Genomic DNA, 13,446 nt, shown 5'->3' on the forward strand with positions numbered 1-13,446 from the left:
ATCACTAAAAGAAACGTAAATCTTTTGCTTTGTCTTCCTTTTTAATTTTTATAACGTCATCGCGTTATCGAAAATCTTTTAATATTTTTTTATTTGCATCGATGGAACGACGAAACGTATGACTGGAAATTCCGCGATCGCGCAAAATGCGAAAGATGACTCGCTAAACGTCCGTTTTATACGATCGAATCTAGATAGCAAATGACATACGCGAATTTAAGTTAATGAACCGTGTCTGTTATAAAATTAAAATGTAGCGCGCCGTGACATCGCGATACGGATCATCGCGGAACACGTACGCGTCGTATTTTATCTCTATTCGAATATTTATAACTGTGCTCGGTCGCGTGCTGACAGTCAAACTTTCAATTTCGATAATTGTTCGATTATCGCCAGTTCTCGTTGTCAACCAGCGCTCCGATCGATGCACGGAAATCTAGCGTCGATTCTCTCAAAAACATTTTATTCGCACATTTTTGTTTAAATATATACATATGATATGTAGTTCCTATTGAGTTGAGCAGTGTGTGACAGCACCCACGTGTCCAAATAAATTCTGCTTTATAAGTCTTGTATTTGTCATATGCATAATTAAGAATACTACGAAGCTCTTGTATTGAGCAGTGTGTTCCAACAGAGGTAAAGTGACATCACCCACGTCTCCAAATAAATTCTGATTTCCAAGTCTTATATTTTTTATATACGTAGTTAAGAAACATAAAGGATCTCTGGATTCCCTCCGTACATAGACGTTAGTTTTTGTGCGTCGCTGAGGCCCCGAATCGAGGGTCGAAGGCGTTCGTGTAAAATAAAAAATAGCTTGCACGTCGAGAGTAGGACGTAGCGAGAAAATCGAAGCAGCGACCGAGACTGATTTTCTTTATCGTTGTTGCAGACACGGCCGAGCAGCGTACGAGTTCAAAGGGACGGTCGGCTGTCGGAGAGCGAGGTTCGCGTTATCTGCGCGAAATAGATGCCCGGCAGAAGTTTCCCGCGGGAAACAAAGCAAGAAAATCGCCCAATGACGCGCGTATTAAAGTTTCAACGGGCAGACATTAACTGCGTCTCGAGGAGACGAGCCAGCCAAAGTAGCCGGGAATAGAAGATTCATATCCGCGATCTGCACATGACGGCTGACCATGGTACATTACTTAACGAGATGATAACCAGCGGACATTGAAGACCCTGCCAGGACAGAGAATATATATACATATATATATATACATATATACATGTAATATATATATGTATATATCTCGGACGTCATGGAGGAACACGTCAACCAGGCTGGAAACTCGTCTGCAGATGGTCTGGTGTTCACCGATGCTTCGATCATTCTCAGGGCTTTGGTGCTCGGTCTTCTGATACTCGTCACCGTTGTCGGTGAGTGTTCTTTGTTCTAGATTTACTTTTTATCCTCACGCCGTCACAGGATACCAAGAAAAATTCGATAGGTTGTTGGAAACTGGTCGGAAAACTTTTATTTGTTTCGATTCCCAGTCTCCCCCCGGAGAAGCGGAACTTTAATGAAAAAAGATGTCGGAAGTAAAATTTTGGGGTAGAACGTACCGACGATACGATTCTCTCACGAAAACTATAATTTCGTTTCGACGTGATATTTAAATCGAAATATCTCCTAACGTAAAAGTTTTTCGACGCAATTAACTTCGTACTTTTGTATAGAAAATTACGAGCTGAAACGATCGGTCTATCGAGAAATATTCTGTTTAAAAAAACAAACTGGACCTTCGAACGTCATGTACGCGTCCACGTAGAAAAATACTAATTACATCGGACAACAACCGCCTCGAAACCGTTCGAGTTTTATTCGAAGCGGTTTCGAAGATGTTTCAACTTCCAGTTTTAGGTAATAGAGACCTGTGTAAGGAGCATCGCGAGCCAAGTTCCGTGGTAGATGCTAAGTAGACTCGGGCGTAGAGATCACTGTTCATGGAACGGTAGACAGTAGACTCACGCTGTTCATTAATTAATGGAATTCACCGTGGGATTGTTTCTTGGTGATTACGTGGCATTTTGAGAGACACGTACCGAACGTAAATTGGAAGAGACGTTGAAGAAGAATAATTAAGGACGTTCTCCGGTCGCGATGGAAGCAGAATGGAAGTTAAAGTTCGCCGCGCTATTGATGTCGCCGTGGGATCAATTAATCGTTCTACGGGGTTACTATATTACATGATGGCGAATGCAGCACGCGTGGCCTCGAACTGATGTAACGGTGTCGTTGTTGCTGTGTAGTTCGTCGGACCATGCACTGCGTACCGTACGCGTGTACAATGGGAGATTAATTTAAACCTGACGTGTTTCCGCAGCGAGTAATATATTATCGGGAATGACGAGGATGGCCACGTGACGGTTCCACGTATGCGTGAACACGAACGAGATCGCGCAGGATTTTCGTAAGCGACCGCCCACCTTCGAAGATATCCGACTGCGACGGTGGAATAAGTCGTCGACGTTATCGGGGCTCAGGCTAATGGCTCGATTACAATTTCATGAAGTTTCCCGATCGCAAACGCGTTTTTAATGAGCTCGAAAAAAATACGATCGTCGAGCGACAACGGCGGCGGCGCGATAAAATGGGAAATTTTATTAGTCGGTGACATTTTGGCGAATCTAATGCCGCCGGAACGAACTAGATAACGCGTTGGTTACTGTACGTTCGCGGGAAGTTGGCTAGCGGGACGACAGAGGGGGCAGGGGGGTACTTGCTCCGCCTATAACACGTGACTAGAGCGGGGAACCAATCAGAGCCGCATTCCTTTCGCTAGCCAACTTCTCGCGGACGCAAAGTGCATCAAAGTCTCGCGAAACGACCTTATTACGGTGGAATTTGAGATTAGAAAGGCAACGAGTGTCCGTGAATCGCGTTTCCCTTTCGTGTTGTGAGAATAATTTGTTTGATAAGCACGATACGGATCACTAGACGTCTCAAAGGGAAATAAGATCTCCTACAGCGATAAGTATCCTTAACGCGATCGAGCCATCGAAAAAGACTAACGAGATTACGGACTGCACGAAAGGATTGTTAATTTTACTCTTGTAATCGGTTATCGACTAATGACGTTCATTTCGCGCCATGAACACGAACGATGATTTTCGCTCTGTTATTTTTCGTAAAGAATCGCGAAGAATTTGTTTGAAAAAGTTGTTTGCGTCTTTGATAATCTCCGAGATAGCGCTAGAGGGTTAGAAAACTTCGGAGGATAGTTTCGTTCCATAAATCCAAGTTACAGCCACTAAAAGAAATACGTGTCCCATATTTCTGTCCGCTCTACGAGCCTACACCAGCGGTTATCAAACTTTTCGAAATACGTCGTCTCATGAGAAAGATAGAATTTCCGGAATTCTGTACGCAACAAACTTTCGTTACGTTTAGTTTGATTAATTCGGTTCTTTTATTAATTTTTATTTCTTTCAACTTATACCGTCGAGCGAATCACGTTTACGACCCGATAAATACGTTCGAATTTAACGCTGCTTACGAGCCTTTTGTCATGCAAATTCGATCGGCCGTCAAACTTGGACGTTGCGGTCAATACTTTAGAAAGCTAATTACCGGTCCAACATCGGTAGCACTTCCAACTTTGCAGTTTCCGGCGGCGTCGTGGAACTTCCACGAATGCGAAAACAAAATGGTACGATCAAGCACTACGATTCGATTACAATAACAATCACGAATATCGGTATCGTTACGATTTGCATCAACGGCCCCCATAATAGCGGTTAATTAATTTATTTTATTATCGCCATTAGCGAACTATTATACGACCTACAAACGTATACGCGTGCATCGAATTCGGAAAGAACATCCAGAACGTCCAAACGAATCCGTATTTAGAATTTCTGTTTGATGTAATTCGCACAGAGTCGTCCAGTGCAACTGGTACCGCCAATTAACGTTGTAAAACGTAGTTTCAAATAGAACCACGCAATGACGTCGTTCGAACTTCTTCGTGAATCGTGACTATCGAAATTTTAAAAACGCATTTTCAATAAGATATATTTTGCAAAATTAAAGGGTTCGTTCGCGCGAAAGTTTCCCTCGAGAAATCAGAGGATTATTTTTTCATTTACCAAGAGCAGACACGGATAGGAGTCTGAAGCGAGGCGCAATCTTCTCGTTTACCGTCGTCGTCGATAAAAGAACTTCATGTTTATTAAATCTGTCAGCCACTCGAATCGTAGAATTTTCCCGATTTCAAACGAAGGGTGTGACTTTACCGGGTCAGAGATCGACGCGCGGAAAATCACCGTCCTCCTTTAATACGTGAGACCTCTTCCAAGAGGCAGGAGGTTTCCTCGCTCCAAGGAAACGAGAAATAGGCATTCTATACATATATCGACCGCGTCTCTCTATACGTCTGCAATGACCGAGTAAAAAGAAGGTAGTTTAGTCGTCTTGGACCCTGAATGGCCTATCTAAGGTGTATAGAAAAGGATCGTAAACCTTTATGCTGTACCGTATTGACTTACCATCCTATCGCGTATTATCATCCGACGTTGGATAAGCGAGGTTAGGACGGTATCGTGATAATTCGCACCAGTACGAATTCTTTTAAGTGATATTTGACCATTTTTTTATAGCATAAGGATTCGATGAAACTTTTCGCCAATTTCCACATATATTCTTTAACATTTCAAAATAAAAATATTTTTTTTCCCTTACGTTTTATCGACTTTGGATGAAACAATAAATATTATTCCTTATCTGCAGTCTAGCATTTTTTTCCTTCGATCTAGAACAAAACAATCGAACGACATTTTGTTCATGCTCATGCTTTCTGCATAACTGAGCCATCGTTAGCAGCGGCAAAGCCTCCCCTTTAAAATGGCTTTTGAATTTTGTCGATCGGACTTTCCGTTTCGGAGATATCGTAATTTATGTAGAAGGTAATTTTTTTGAATTCGACTATCTCACTGTCTGGCTTACGTACAATGGCCTATTCACGCGTATTAAAAATACTAAAAGTTTAGATGCGTGCAGTTCCGAAACTCTTAGTGTTTTGTTAATTATTGAGCCATCGTTAGCAGCGGCAAAGCCTCCCCTTTAAAATGGCTTTTGAATTTTGTCGATCGGACTTTCCGTTTCGGAGATATCGTAATTTATGTAAAAGGTAATTTTTCTTAATTCGACTATCTCACTGTCTGGCTTACGTACAATAGCCTATTCACGCGTATTAAAAATACTAAAAGTTTAGATGCGTGCAGTTCCGAAACTCTTAGTGTTTTATTAATTATTGAGCCATCGTTGGAAGCGGTAAACCTTCCCCTTTAAAATGGCTTTTGAATTTTGTCGATCGGACTTTCCGTTTCGGAGATATCGTAATTTATGTAATAGGTAATTTTTCTTAATTCGACTATCGCTGTCTTCGTCTGACGCGTCGCGCCGGACCTCTCTTTCTCGTACGTGACTCGTGACCGTCTGGCCGAGTGACCTAGTTTCAATGTGCGCGCGCGGTCAACGGCCTTGACAAGGCCGTAGTAAACAAACGCTTCGGACCCTTATATTTCCGGAACTAGCCACCGCATCGACGCGAAACTAAAATCGCTATATCTCCGGAACTAATTGAGCTATCGACTCGTACGAACGCTCGTTTTAAAGGGCATTTCATCCTCTATCTAATGATCATATCACCTACCATAATTTATGCTGTCTTCCATGTTTATTTTCACATTTACTTTGACGCTATATACTCAAAGTAGTTTCAGCAATTCCTACTGATCGTACGACTAGTGTACGATAAAACAGTATCATAAATTGTTTATTTAATTCAAAATTTATTTAAATTTAAATACAGAATGTTTGCGTAATTACTAGCCAGTACTTTTTCCAGTTTTTCCACTTACCAGTGCGGTATCGACTTGGAACGAAATTCGTTTTCAAGTTTAAATAATTATTATTACGAAGGATGTTAGTTCATACGACGCGTAGTACTATCATGAACCAAATGTCTTTCGAGTTTTTATTCTAGATCGAAGGAAAGAAATGACTGCGCATAAGGAATAACATTTATTATTTCATCCAAAGTCGATGAAACGTAAAGGAATAAAAAGTGGCGAAAAGTTTACCAATATTGCTTCTTGTTTTACCATTTTGCATAAATCTACATCCTTGAGCATATAAACGAACCTGCTTTTATAATTCCTATTTAACGTCTTCGTCGTCGAAAGCAGATTCGCTCGAAGGTCGGTATCATTTGGAAAATTCGAAAATCTGATTAAACCGTAATATTGACTCAGTTCCGAGAGAATCGGCGGTATCAAATTGCATCCGAATTCAACTTCGACTCAACTGCAATTTGCGGCGGGAACACGTTTGCAAATCCTTGCGCTTTTGCTCGACCGCCTTGTAATTATCCGGATTACTTTGAAAACTAAATTGCGTATGGAAATCGTAGCGCGTCGAATAAACGCGACACCCCCGGCCTCCGCCGGATGCTTTCACAATGGCGGTTTCCGCTGAGACAGGACGATGATGATATTAGGCTGCCGCGTAAGTTCTGCTCGCGGATTCATTAGCATACACGAAGTGAGAATGGTAATACGCGTTAGCCTGCAACAATATACTCGGGTAAAGTTAACGCTAAAAGGAACGAAACGAACTCCACGAGATCGCAACTCCGAAAATTTCTAACACTATTATGGTAAATATTATTATTAGGGCAGTAACTTGTTGACTCTATTGCTTTCGATGTTTTCTAGTATCTAAGTCGATACGAGATCTACTTTTTTAATTATCTTTTCACTTGTACGAAGATATATTTATAATTAATCTGCCAAAACTTGTAAAATCGTTAAAGAATAGTAGATTAAAAACGTCTTCGCGAGAAGGGAATTCGGTTTATTAAAAATCTGTGGCGACATTCGACAAATATACAACTTTATAATTGTTATTGTATCTATAATTCGAATTTGTCTCATTTCAAACAAACACGATACGTTACGAATACGAATAACGTCCAATTTGTAATAAAATTATGAGAGGGATCCGCTTCATTCGCGAATATAATGTTGTACGATTGCAAATACATTGTTACACCTTCATCGAGATCAAATATTAAAACCATATACACGAACCTCCATTGCTCGAGCGCTATTATACGAACAAACTCGACGGAACTCGGGACGGCAGTCTGATAATAATTAAAGACGACGAACGACGGCTCTTCGAAAGAAAATCGTGGAAAATATTGGCGAAGCTCGTGGGATGAAATGGGCCATGAAAGAACAATAAAGTTTCCCAGTTGGAAATATATAAGTCGCGGGGGCAACAACGGAAGTTTACTTTAATTAGAGCGAGGGAACCGCGGATTCTTCGAGGCAGGGAAGTTACACGAGGGCCCCGTAACTCTTGGCCACGAAAGAATTCGGCGCACTTTGCGGAAGTATTCGCGGTAAAATCCTTTTTCCGGAACGTTTATTTAAGACGGCGAGATTGCAGAGCCGCCGGGCGAACAGCAGGAATGCAGGCAACATCGAAATCTGGTCGTCGCGGTTCGCGAAAAGTTAAAACGACCCGGTGAGCGGCAAACCCAGCCGGACGTAAATATGACAGCGCGTTTCCGGCGCGCTGTTTCGACGAACGCCCGAACGCACGCGTGCAAACGATCCCGGAGAAAATTCGTCTCGACCAACATCTCGTTTATTCGCGAGGAGCATGAGACTGTTTAGAAACGTTCAACCCTTGGCTCTGAAAACCATTGTCCCGCACATTTCGACGCTCGAATGGGGGCATCTCGTTGTCGGAAGAACAGAAAATTCGAATCTGGTAAAAAAAGTGAACAAATGAAAATTCGAGAACCCGAGATTATCGAGTCTAAAGTTGCGTATTCCTAGAGAATTATCGAGTAAAAGATAGATCTTTGAGCAAGCGTATTAGCTCTTAAAAATATTTAAAACTTGCGTTTGGAATTCCAAATATGGTTATCGTCGAACACCTTAGGATGCGTTATTTATTCTTTTCGAATATTAATAGTACGAGGGTTTAAGCGTACGAACTCGGATTAAATTCAAATTTTCAAGAACATGTACGAATTGAACTGTTTATATATCCGTGCTGAACATTTTCTGTTAACTCGTTTCATATTTATACATTTGAGTTATTAATAAACTGTTGCGTTGGCAAACAAACGTTTGTTTTTCTATTTGCTAAATAATCGGCTCGATGAACTTTGTGAGAGCCAACAACTTTCCTTCTAAGAGTCTTCTTCGGATGAACTTTCAGAAGAACGATGCAGATAACTGCAGGTAAGTTTTAGATATTTTATTTTACGAATTATTCGAGTATATAGGTTCTCAATCCCCAACTTCTATAAGTTTTTAAAGGCTTTATCTCTGCGCTGAGCGTCGTAAGAACTGCAACGCTCGAACCTTGCAAGCACGCTCCGCAAGAGGGATGGAATATTTATCAATTAAACGTCGAAGCGTAGTTGCGTTTGAACATTTAATTCCAGAGTTCTCTACGTTCGCGATTGGTACAGGGGCGATAATGCTGCGATGGTTGCATTCCAATCAAGCCGAACTGCAAACGAAGTTAACAAGAAGTTTCCATCCCCCGGCTAATTTACGGTTTATCTGCCGCGACCGGGAAAACGTTTCGAAACGTCAAATACGATTAAAAGTTTGGCAGAAAACTGGCGCGATTACTGGCCGCTGTTAACCAAGGCGGATCCTGTCAGAGTTCCTTGTCGGTATGCATATTCATACGCGTAGGAATGCTCGCACTTTCGCGGAGTTGTCTGACTGTAAATTCTGTTACTGGCGCAGTTCACTGGCCAACTAACTGGCTCGTTGAACATCGCAACGGTGGTATCCGGTACCTGTGTCCAAATTAGAGTAATTTCACGGGCACTCGGCGCCGAGCGAAACGCTCAAAGTAACGACGGTTCGCAATTTTCTCATAAACACGAGCAATGCTTCCGCGTAATCAGATTATTCCCAATTTATGACGATCTTCTATCGAGGAAATTCATCGCGTTCGTGCGTTTCCCCATCGAGGCATAAACAACCAGTGCAATTTGTAACGATAATTCATTTGGGAATATACGTGGTAACATTGTTGCGGAACATTCGCGATATTATAATTAAACGTTTCGAATCGTCTTGTCTTTGGCGCTACAAACCTTCGACGGAAGATATTAGAGATACCATAGAATGTTTGCTAAAATTTAATATAGAAGTCGTACATGTTTCATCATTTTTGTAACCGGTTTTTATTTGCATTTATGATTATACGAGTTTTTTAACTACTGGGAATATAACGGTGCTTTTGAAAATTCCGAGGCGAATAAAAATGGCAATTGAGTCAATGTTTACTCTCCGTTGTATTCAATAATTGGCGGAGAAGAGAAAACTCACGGAATTCCAATAGGTGATTAACTTTTAATCATTTCTATTATCGTTGTGTCAATCTTTGCACTCGCGTAATTGCCTATCTAATTGCAAATCTGAACGTTCGCCCGTTATTTAACGCCTGCTAATAATCGTCGCATTAATCGCTTTATGAATTCAAATAATAAATAAAACACGCATAATTTAAATTCAAAAATTATTCAGTGAACTATTTTTACATTGGTTCCCCAGTGATTTTACAACAATTATAACGTCACCGTCGAATCAGCGAAACACGCACGTGCGTTGTAGGATAAGCACGAGCCTGCAGCTAAAGATCGCGTGACCTATACGATTTAACCCTAATCAGTACTTGGAGCTCACCTGCATGCTACACGACCGTAATTTTTATACATCATAAGCAGTGCTTAAAAAGTCTAGCAAACGGATTCGTATTTTAAGTGAAATTTTCTCTTCTCTCGATCGTAAAAGAAATCAACGCTAACAGTTTCGAACGTATTCTTTCGACGCGTCTCAATTTCGATTCGAATTTTTATTCACGGGACTTTTTAAAGGAAAGCAATAATTATAAACTTAATTTCACTTTAAAAGTATTTAGTTTTTATAGTTCGCCATTTGCGCTATCTATTACGTTTATTCTCGAGTCTTTGGCTCCCGCGATATTCGAGGTTTTTCGATCGTCGACTGCACGATTCTCCAATTCGTTCTGGTGCTTGACGATTACCGGGCAAAGAGAAATTTTCCATTCGTGCTGATCCCTGGTGAATTTTATTTTACGCGCGCAACCATCGTCGAAGTTCCCGCAATAAAACTCGGGGTAAAAACAAGGAACCGTTTCTGAAAGGGTCCAACGAGGGCCAGCCCCGAGAGAGAGCAATTTTTGTCAACGAATCCGAACTGGGGTTCGCGGCTGTATCGCAATGGCTCGCACTTGCACGCGTTCGGTCGAATAATTTAACTGTTCAGGGGGAAAACCGTTCAGCCAAGAAACTGCTTCGCGCGTGTTACTTAGATTCTCGGCCATTCGCATCGACATCACGAACGCCGCGCTTAAAGGATATTGTAGTCTAGCGCTTTTGTAAAAATCGATTTTCTATTTGCATTTTGTTGCAGCCCGTGGCCGTAAAAACATGCTCCGAAAAGACATTTTACGACATTACTCTCCTAAACCAGCTTTCACTGGAAGACACCGTGCTCTCAAATTGCTCTCCGAAACAGCTGAGTTTGCACTTTTCGCGTAAACTTCCTTTGAAATACCCAGATATCAAACTTATGATCTTCGGAGTCGCTTTAAAACGGCACCCTACAAAGATTGGATTTCGCTATTATATTTTTGTAAAAGTTCTGCGCGTCCTGAGATTCAATTTTCATCCTGAGAATTCGTCTAGTTTTTTTTTTTATTCTAATTTTAGAGACTAATTCTTTTCACTAATTTTAGTGCTACCTGAATGATAACCTTTTTATTAAATTTTGATTGCGTTAGGAATAGACGATATTAAATCTAATGTACCATTTGTAATCCATAAAACAGGGTAAAGTGTATTGTTTTCGAACGTTACATTCTTTTCGTTTCTTTCGAATATTTATTACAGCTCAGAGAATACGAGAGTTCTGAACAGTCAACTTGTTTACGTTAGCTAACCATATTAATAATTTTAAATACATACAGCAAAGGAAATTCTGAGAATATTCTTAAAGATTTCTGACTGTCTTGATGAGCTTCCCCTTGTTTATTTTTGTAGCCTCGAACTCTTCTTTAATTTATACGGGATTCGTTTGACATATCTGTTTCCTTATATTCAATTTATGAGACGATACATTATAACGCTAGTCGCCAGCATGCCGGATGCAACGAGTTGCATAATCAGGAGGACGTTAAATCAGCTTCTGTGCGGTTTAAATTATTGCCGAAATTAACGTTCCGGTGTTACACCAGGCGTCACAGGTTCGCTAAATGGTCTTCTACACCATTTAGATCAACGGTAAAGTTAATGACTCGACCATACGAGCTTCCCACAGCTACGGAGCGATATAATATTTATATGGTCGTGTTCGGTGACCTCGGGTTCAGATCCTATTTACGTTCGAGAGGATTGCTGAACGGTTACGAAGTCAACAACGGTTTAAATCACGTTGGGGGAGCATGATCGGTCCGTGCCACGCGTAGCGATAAAATCGAATTTGATGCGCGGTTGGGCGCAGTTTTCTCCACGTTTTTGTTTCATTTCGAACTTCTTCGTTCATTGAATCATTTAACTGCGAAAACTGGGGCTCGTGGCATCGTTCGCCACGTTTCACGGCTCCGTAAACTCGAAGCATGAAACATTGAATACGCAAAAGCAAATCAATCCTTTACGAAATGCATTCGAAATTAATCCCCTCGTGTCTCGTTGCAAAAAAAAATATAATTCCTCGAAACAGCAGCACTGGTAGCGAATAATATTGAATATTTATTGATTCTTTTACAATTTAGAAGACGCAAAAGAAGTATTGCGATTATTAAAAATGATAGATTGGTCATTTTTATATGTCCGTAGAATTTGAATTAGTGAAAAACGCCACCTTACACTTCAAACTACAATTTTCGAATCGATGATTAAAAAAAAAAATATTTCAAGCGTTTTTACTTACAAACGTGTCTGACCATTATTCGCTATTTCTACTTGTTCTCTATCGATATTCAAACAAAATTCTTTTTGAAAACAAATTCTCGTATAAAAAAAATTTATTCTATATTTTCAACTTATTTTTTTGCATAAAATCCACAATTTCGGGGAAATCCTGTACACAATACATCGAAAGACACCGACGGTGAGTTAACGCGTCCACGGTATGTCGCTTAACAGATATACAGTGGTACGCATTTACTCGTTACGAAGCAATATTTGTCAACTGAAGTACAGATGTCAGATCCCGTCGGAAGCACTCTAGAGTTAACTGTCACGCGTGGCGCGAGACGCTTAAAATTTCAATCGAAATAAATCTAAGTTTTCTATGAAATAAACTCTTGGGCATTTTCACGTATATTTGTAAATTTCAGCGTTTCGACGGGAATGCTTGATTCGCATTTCATAACGAATAAACGTCCACGGTTGTTTGCACGGCACTCCAGCCATTAATTATTCGTCGAACGAGTACGTTCGATGACAATCGACACCGGCCGTCGCAGTGAATTAATTTTTCAAAAATATCGTTAAACGACCAACACCGCCACGAGGGGGTGGGAACTCACCGAGCGTCGAGTCGTTGTGGCAAATTGTTCGCTGGACAAAGCGGATGAATTGGCTCCGCTATCTGTCGCGTTTGTCGGCCACCGACCGTTACGTACAAATAAGCTGATTACACGATCGTCAAAACGTTTACGTACCCATCAAAGCGACGACACCGTCCACGGAGTAATTAGGAGCGGTTTTCGGCGTAAAGCGAACCGTTTCTGGTCGAACATCTCTCGTTTGGCGAGCGAACTTTACCGCTAAACCGCAGACATCGGGTTGCAACGTTCGAAAGAAGAGGAAAGAAGACAAAGCCGTTTGGAAACTTCGCGAAGTTGATGCAGAAATTATGGTCAGCGATTCGTGACGTTCGTTTAATATTCCCAAGTTGAAAGTCCGGGATCCGGGACCCGTCGTTCTGGCCCTGACACGAGGGAAACCAGGCGCGTAGCCTCCGACCAGGGGAATTATTAATTCGAGCGAACGATACCTGAGCGAAATTTCACCGAAAGTAGAACGAAATCGTCCTGCCGCGTCCTCTTCGGGAATCCTTCGGTAATCAGCTTACGAATTATTTACACGAGCTTCGGTAACCACGCGTAACTAACTGGATTTCTGATTAAAGCAGTCTACCACGAGCCTGGAGAACTTCGCGAAACTCCGATACCACGATGGATAATAGCTACTAATAGTGATTCGTCCTTCGGTGCTCGTGAAACAGTCTACGATGGAAAACGAGCTCGACGGAAATTTACCGACTCCTCGGATATGTATTTTATTTGCTACGATAATGGGTAATAGAAAATTCGAGATAAGTTACTAACCGCAGGGTAAAAGTAATAGAATCGATGCATACCGTGTG

The 13,446-nt window shown here is 41.2% G+C and overlaps 1 protein-coding gene across 5 annotated transcripts in view; it reads left to right on the forward strand.

Moving 5' to 3' along the window:
- Positions 1-13,446, forward strand: part of 5-ht1 (serotonin receptor) — a 212,671-nt gene that overhangs the window by 158,570 nt on the left and 40,655 nt on the right. For 4 of the 5 annotated variants that reach the window (XM_076777103.1, XM_076777104.1, XM_076777102.1 and 1 more), the window contains one exon: positions 896-1,383. In XM_076777103.1, the coding sequence (XP_076633218.1) occupies positions 1,266-1,383 (118 nt within the window). In that variant the 5' untranslated portion in view covers positions 896-1,265. Of the gene's footprint in view, positions 1-895; positions 1,384-13,238; positions 13,379-13,446 lie in introns of those variants that run through there. The other variant, XM_076777106.1, reaches the window with a different exon arrangement.

The sequence above is a fragment of the Colletes latitarsis genome, chromosome 11, assembly GCF_051014445.1.
Source record: "Colletes latitarsis isolate SP2378_abdomen chromosome 11, iyColLati1, whole genome shotgun sequence".
Taxonomy (NCBI): Eukaryota; Metazoa; Arthropoda; class Insecta; order Hymenoptera; family Colletidae; genus Colletes; species Colletes latitarsis.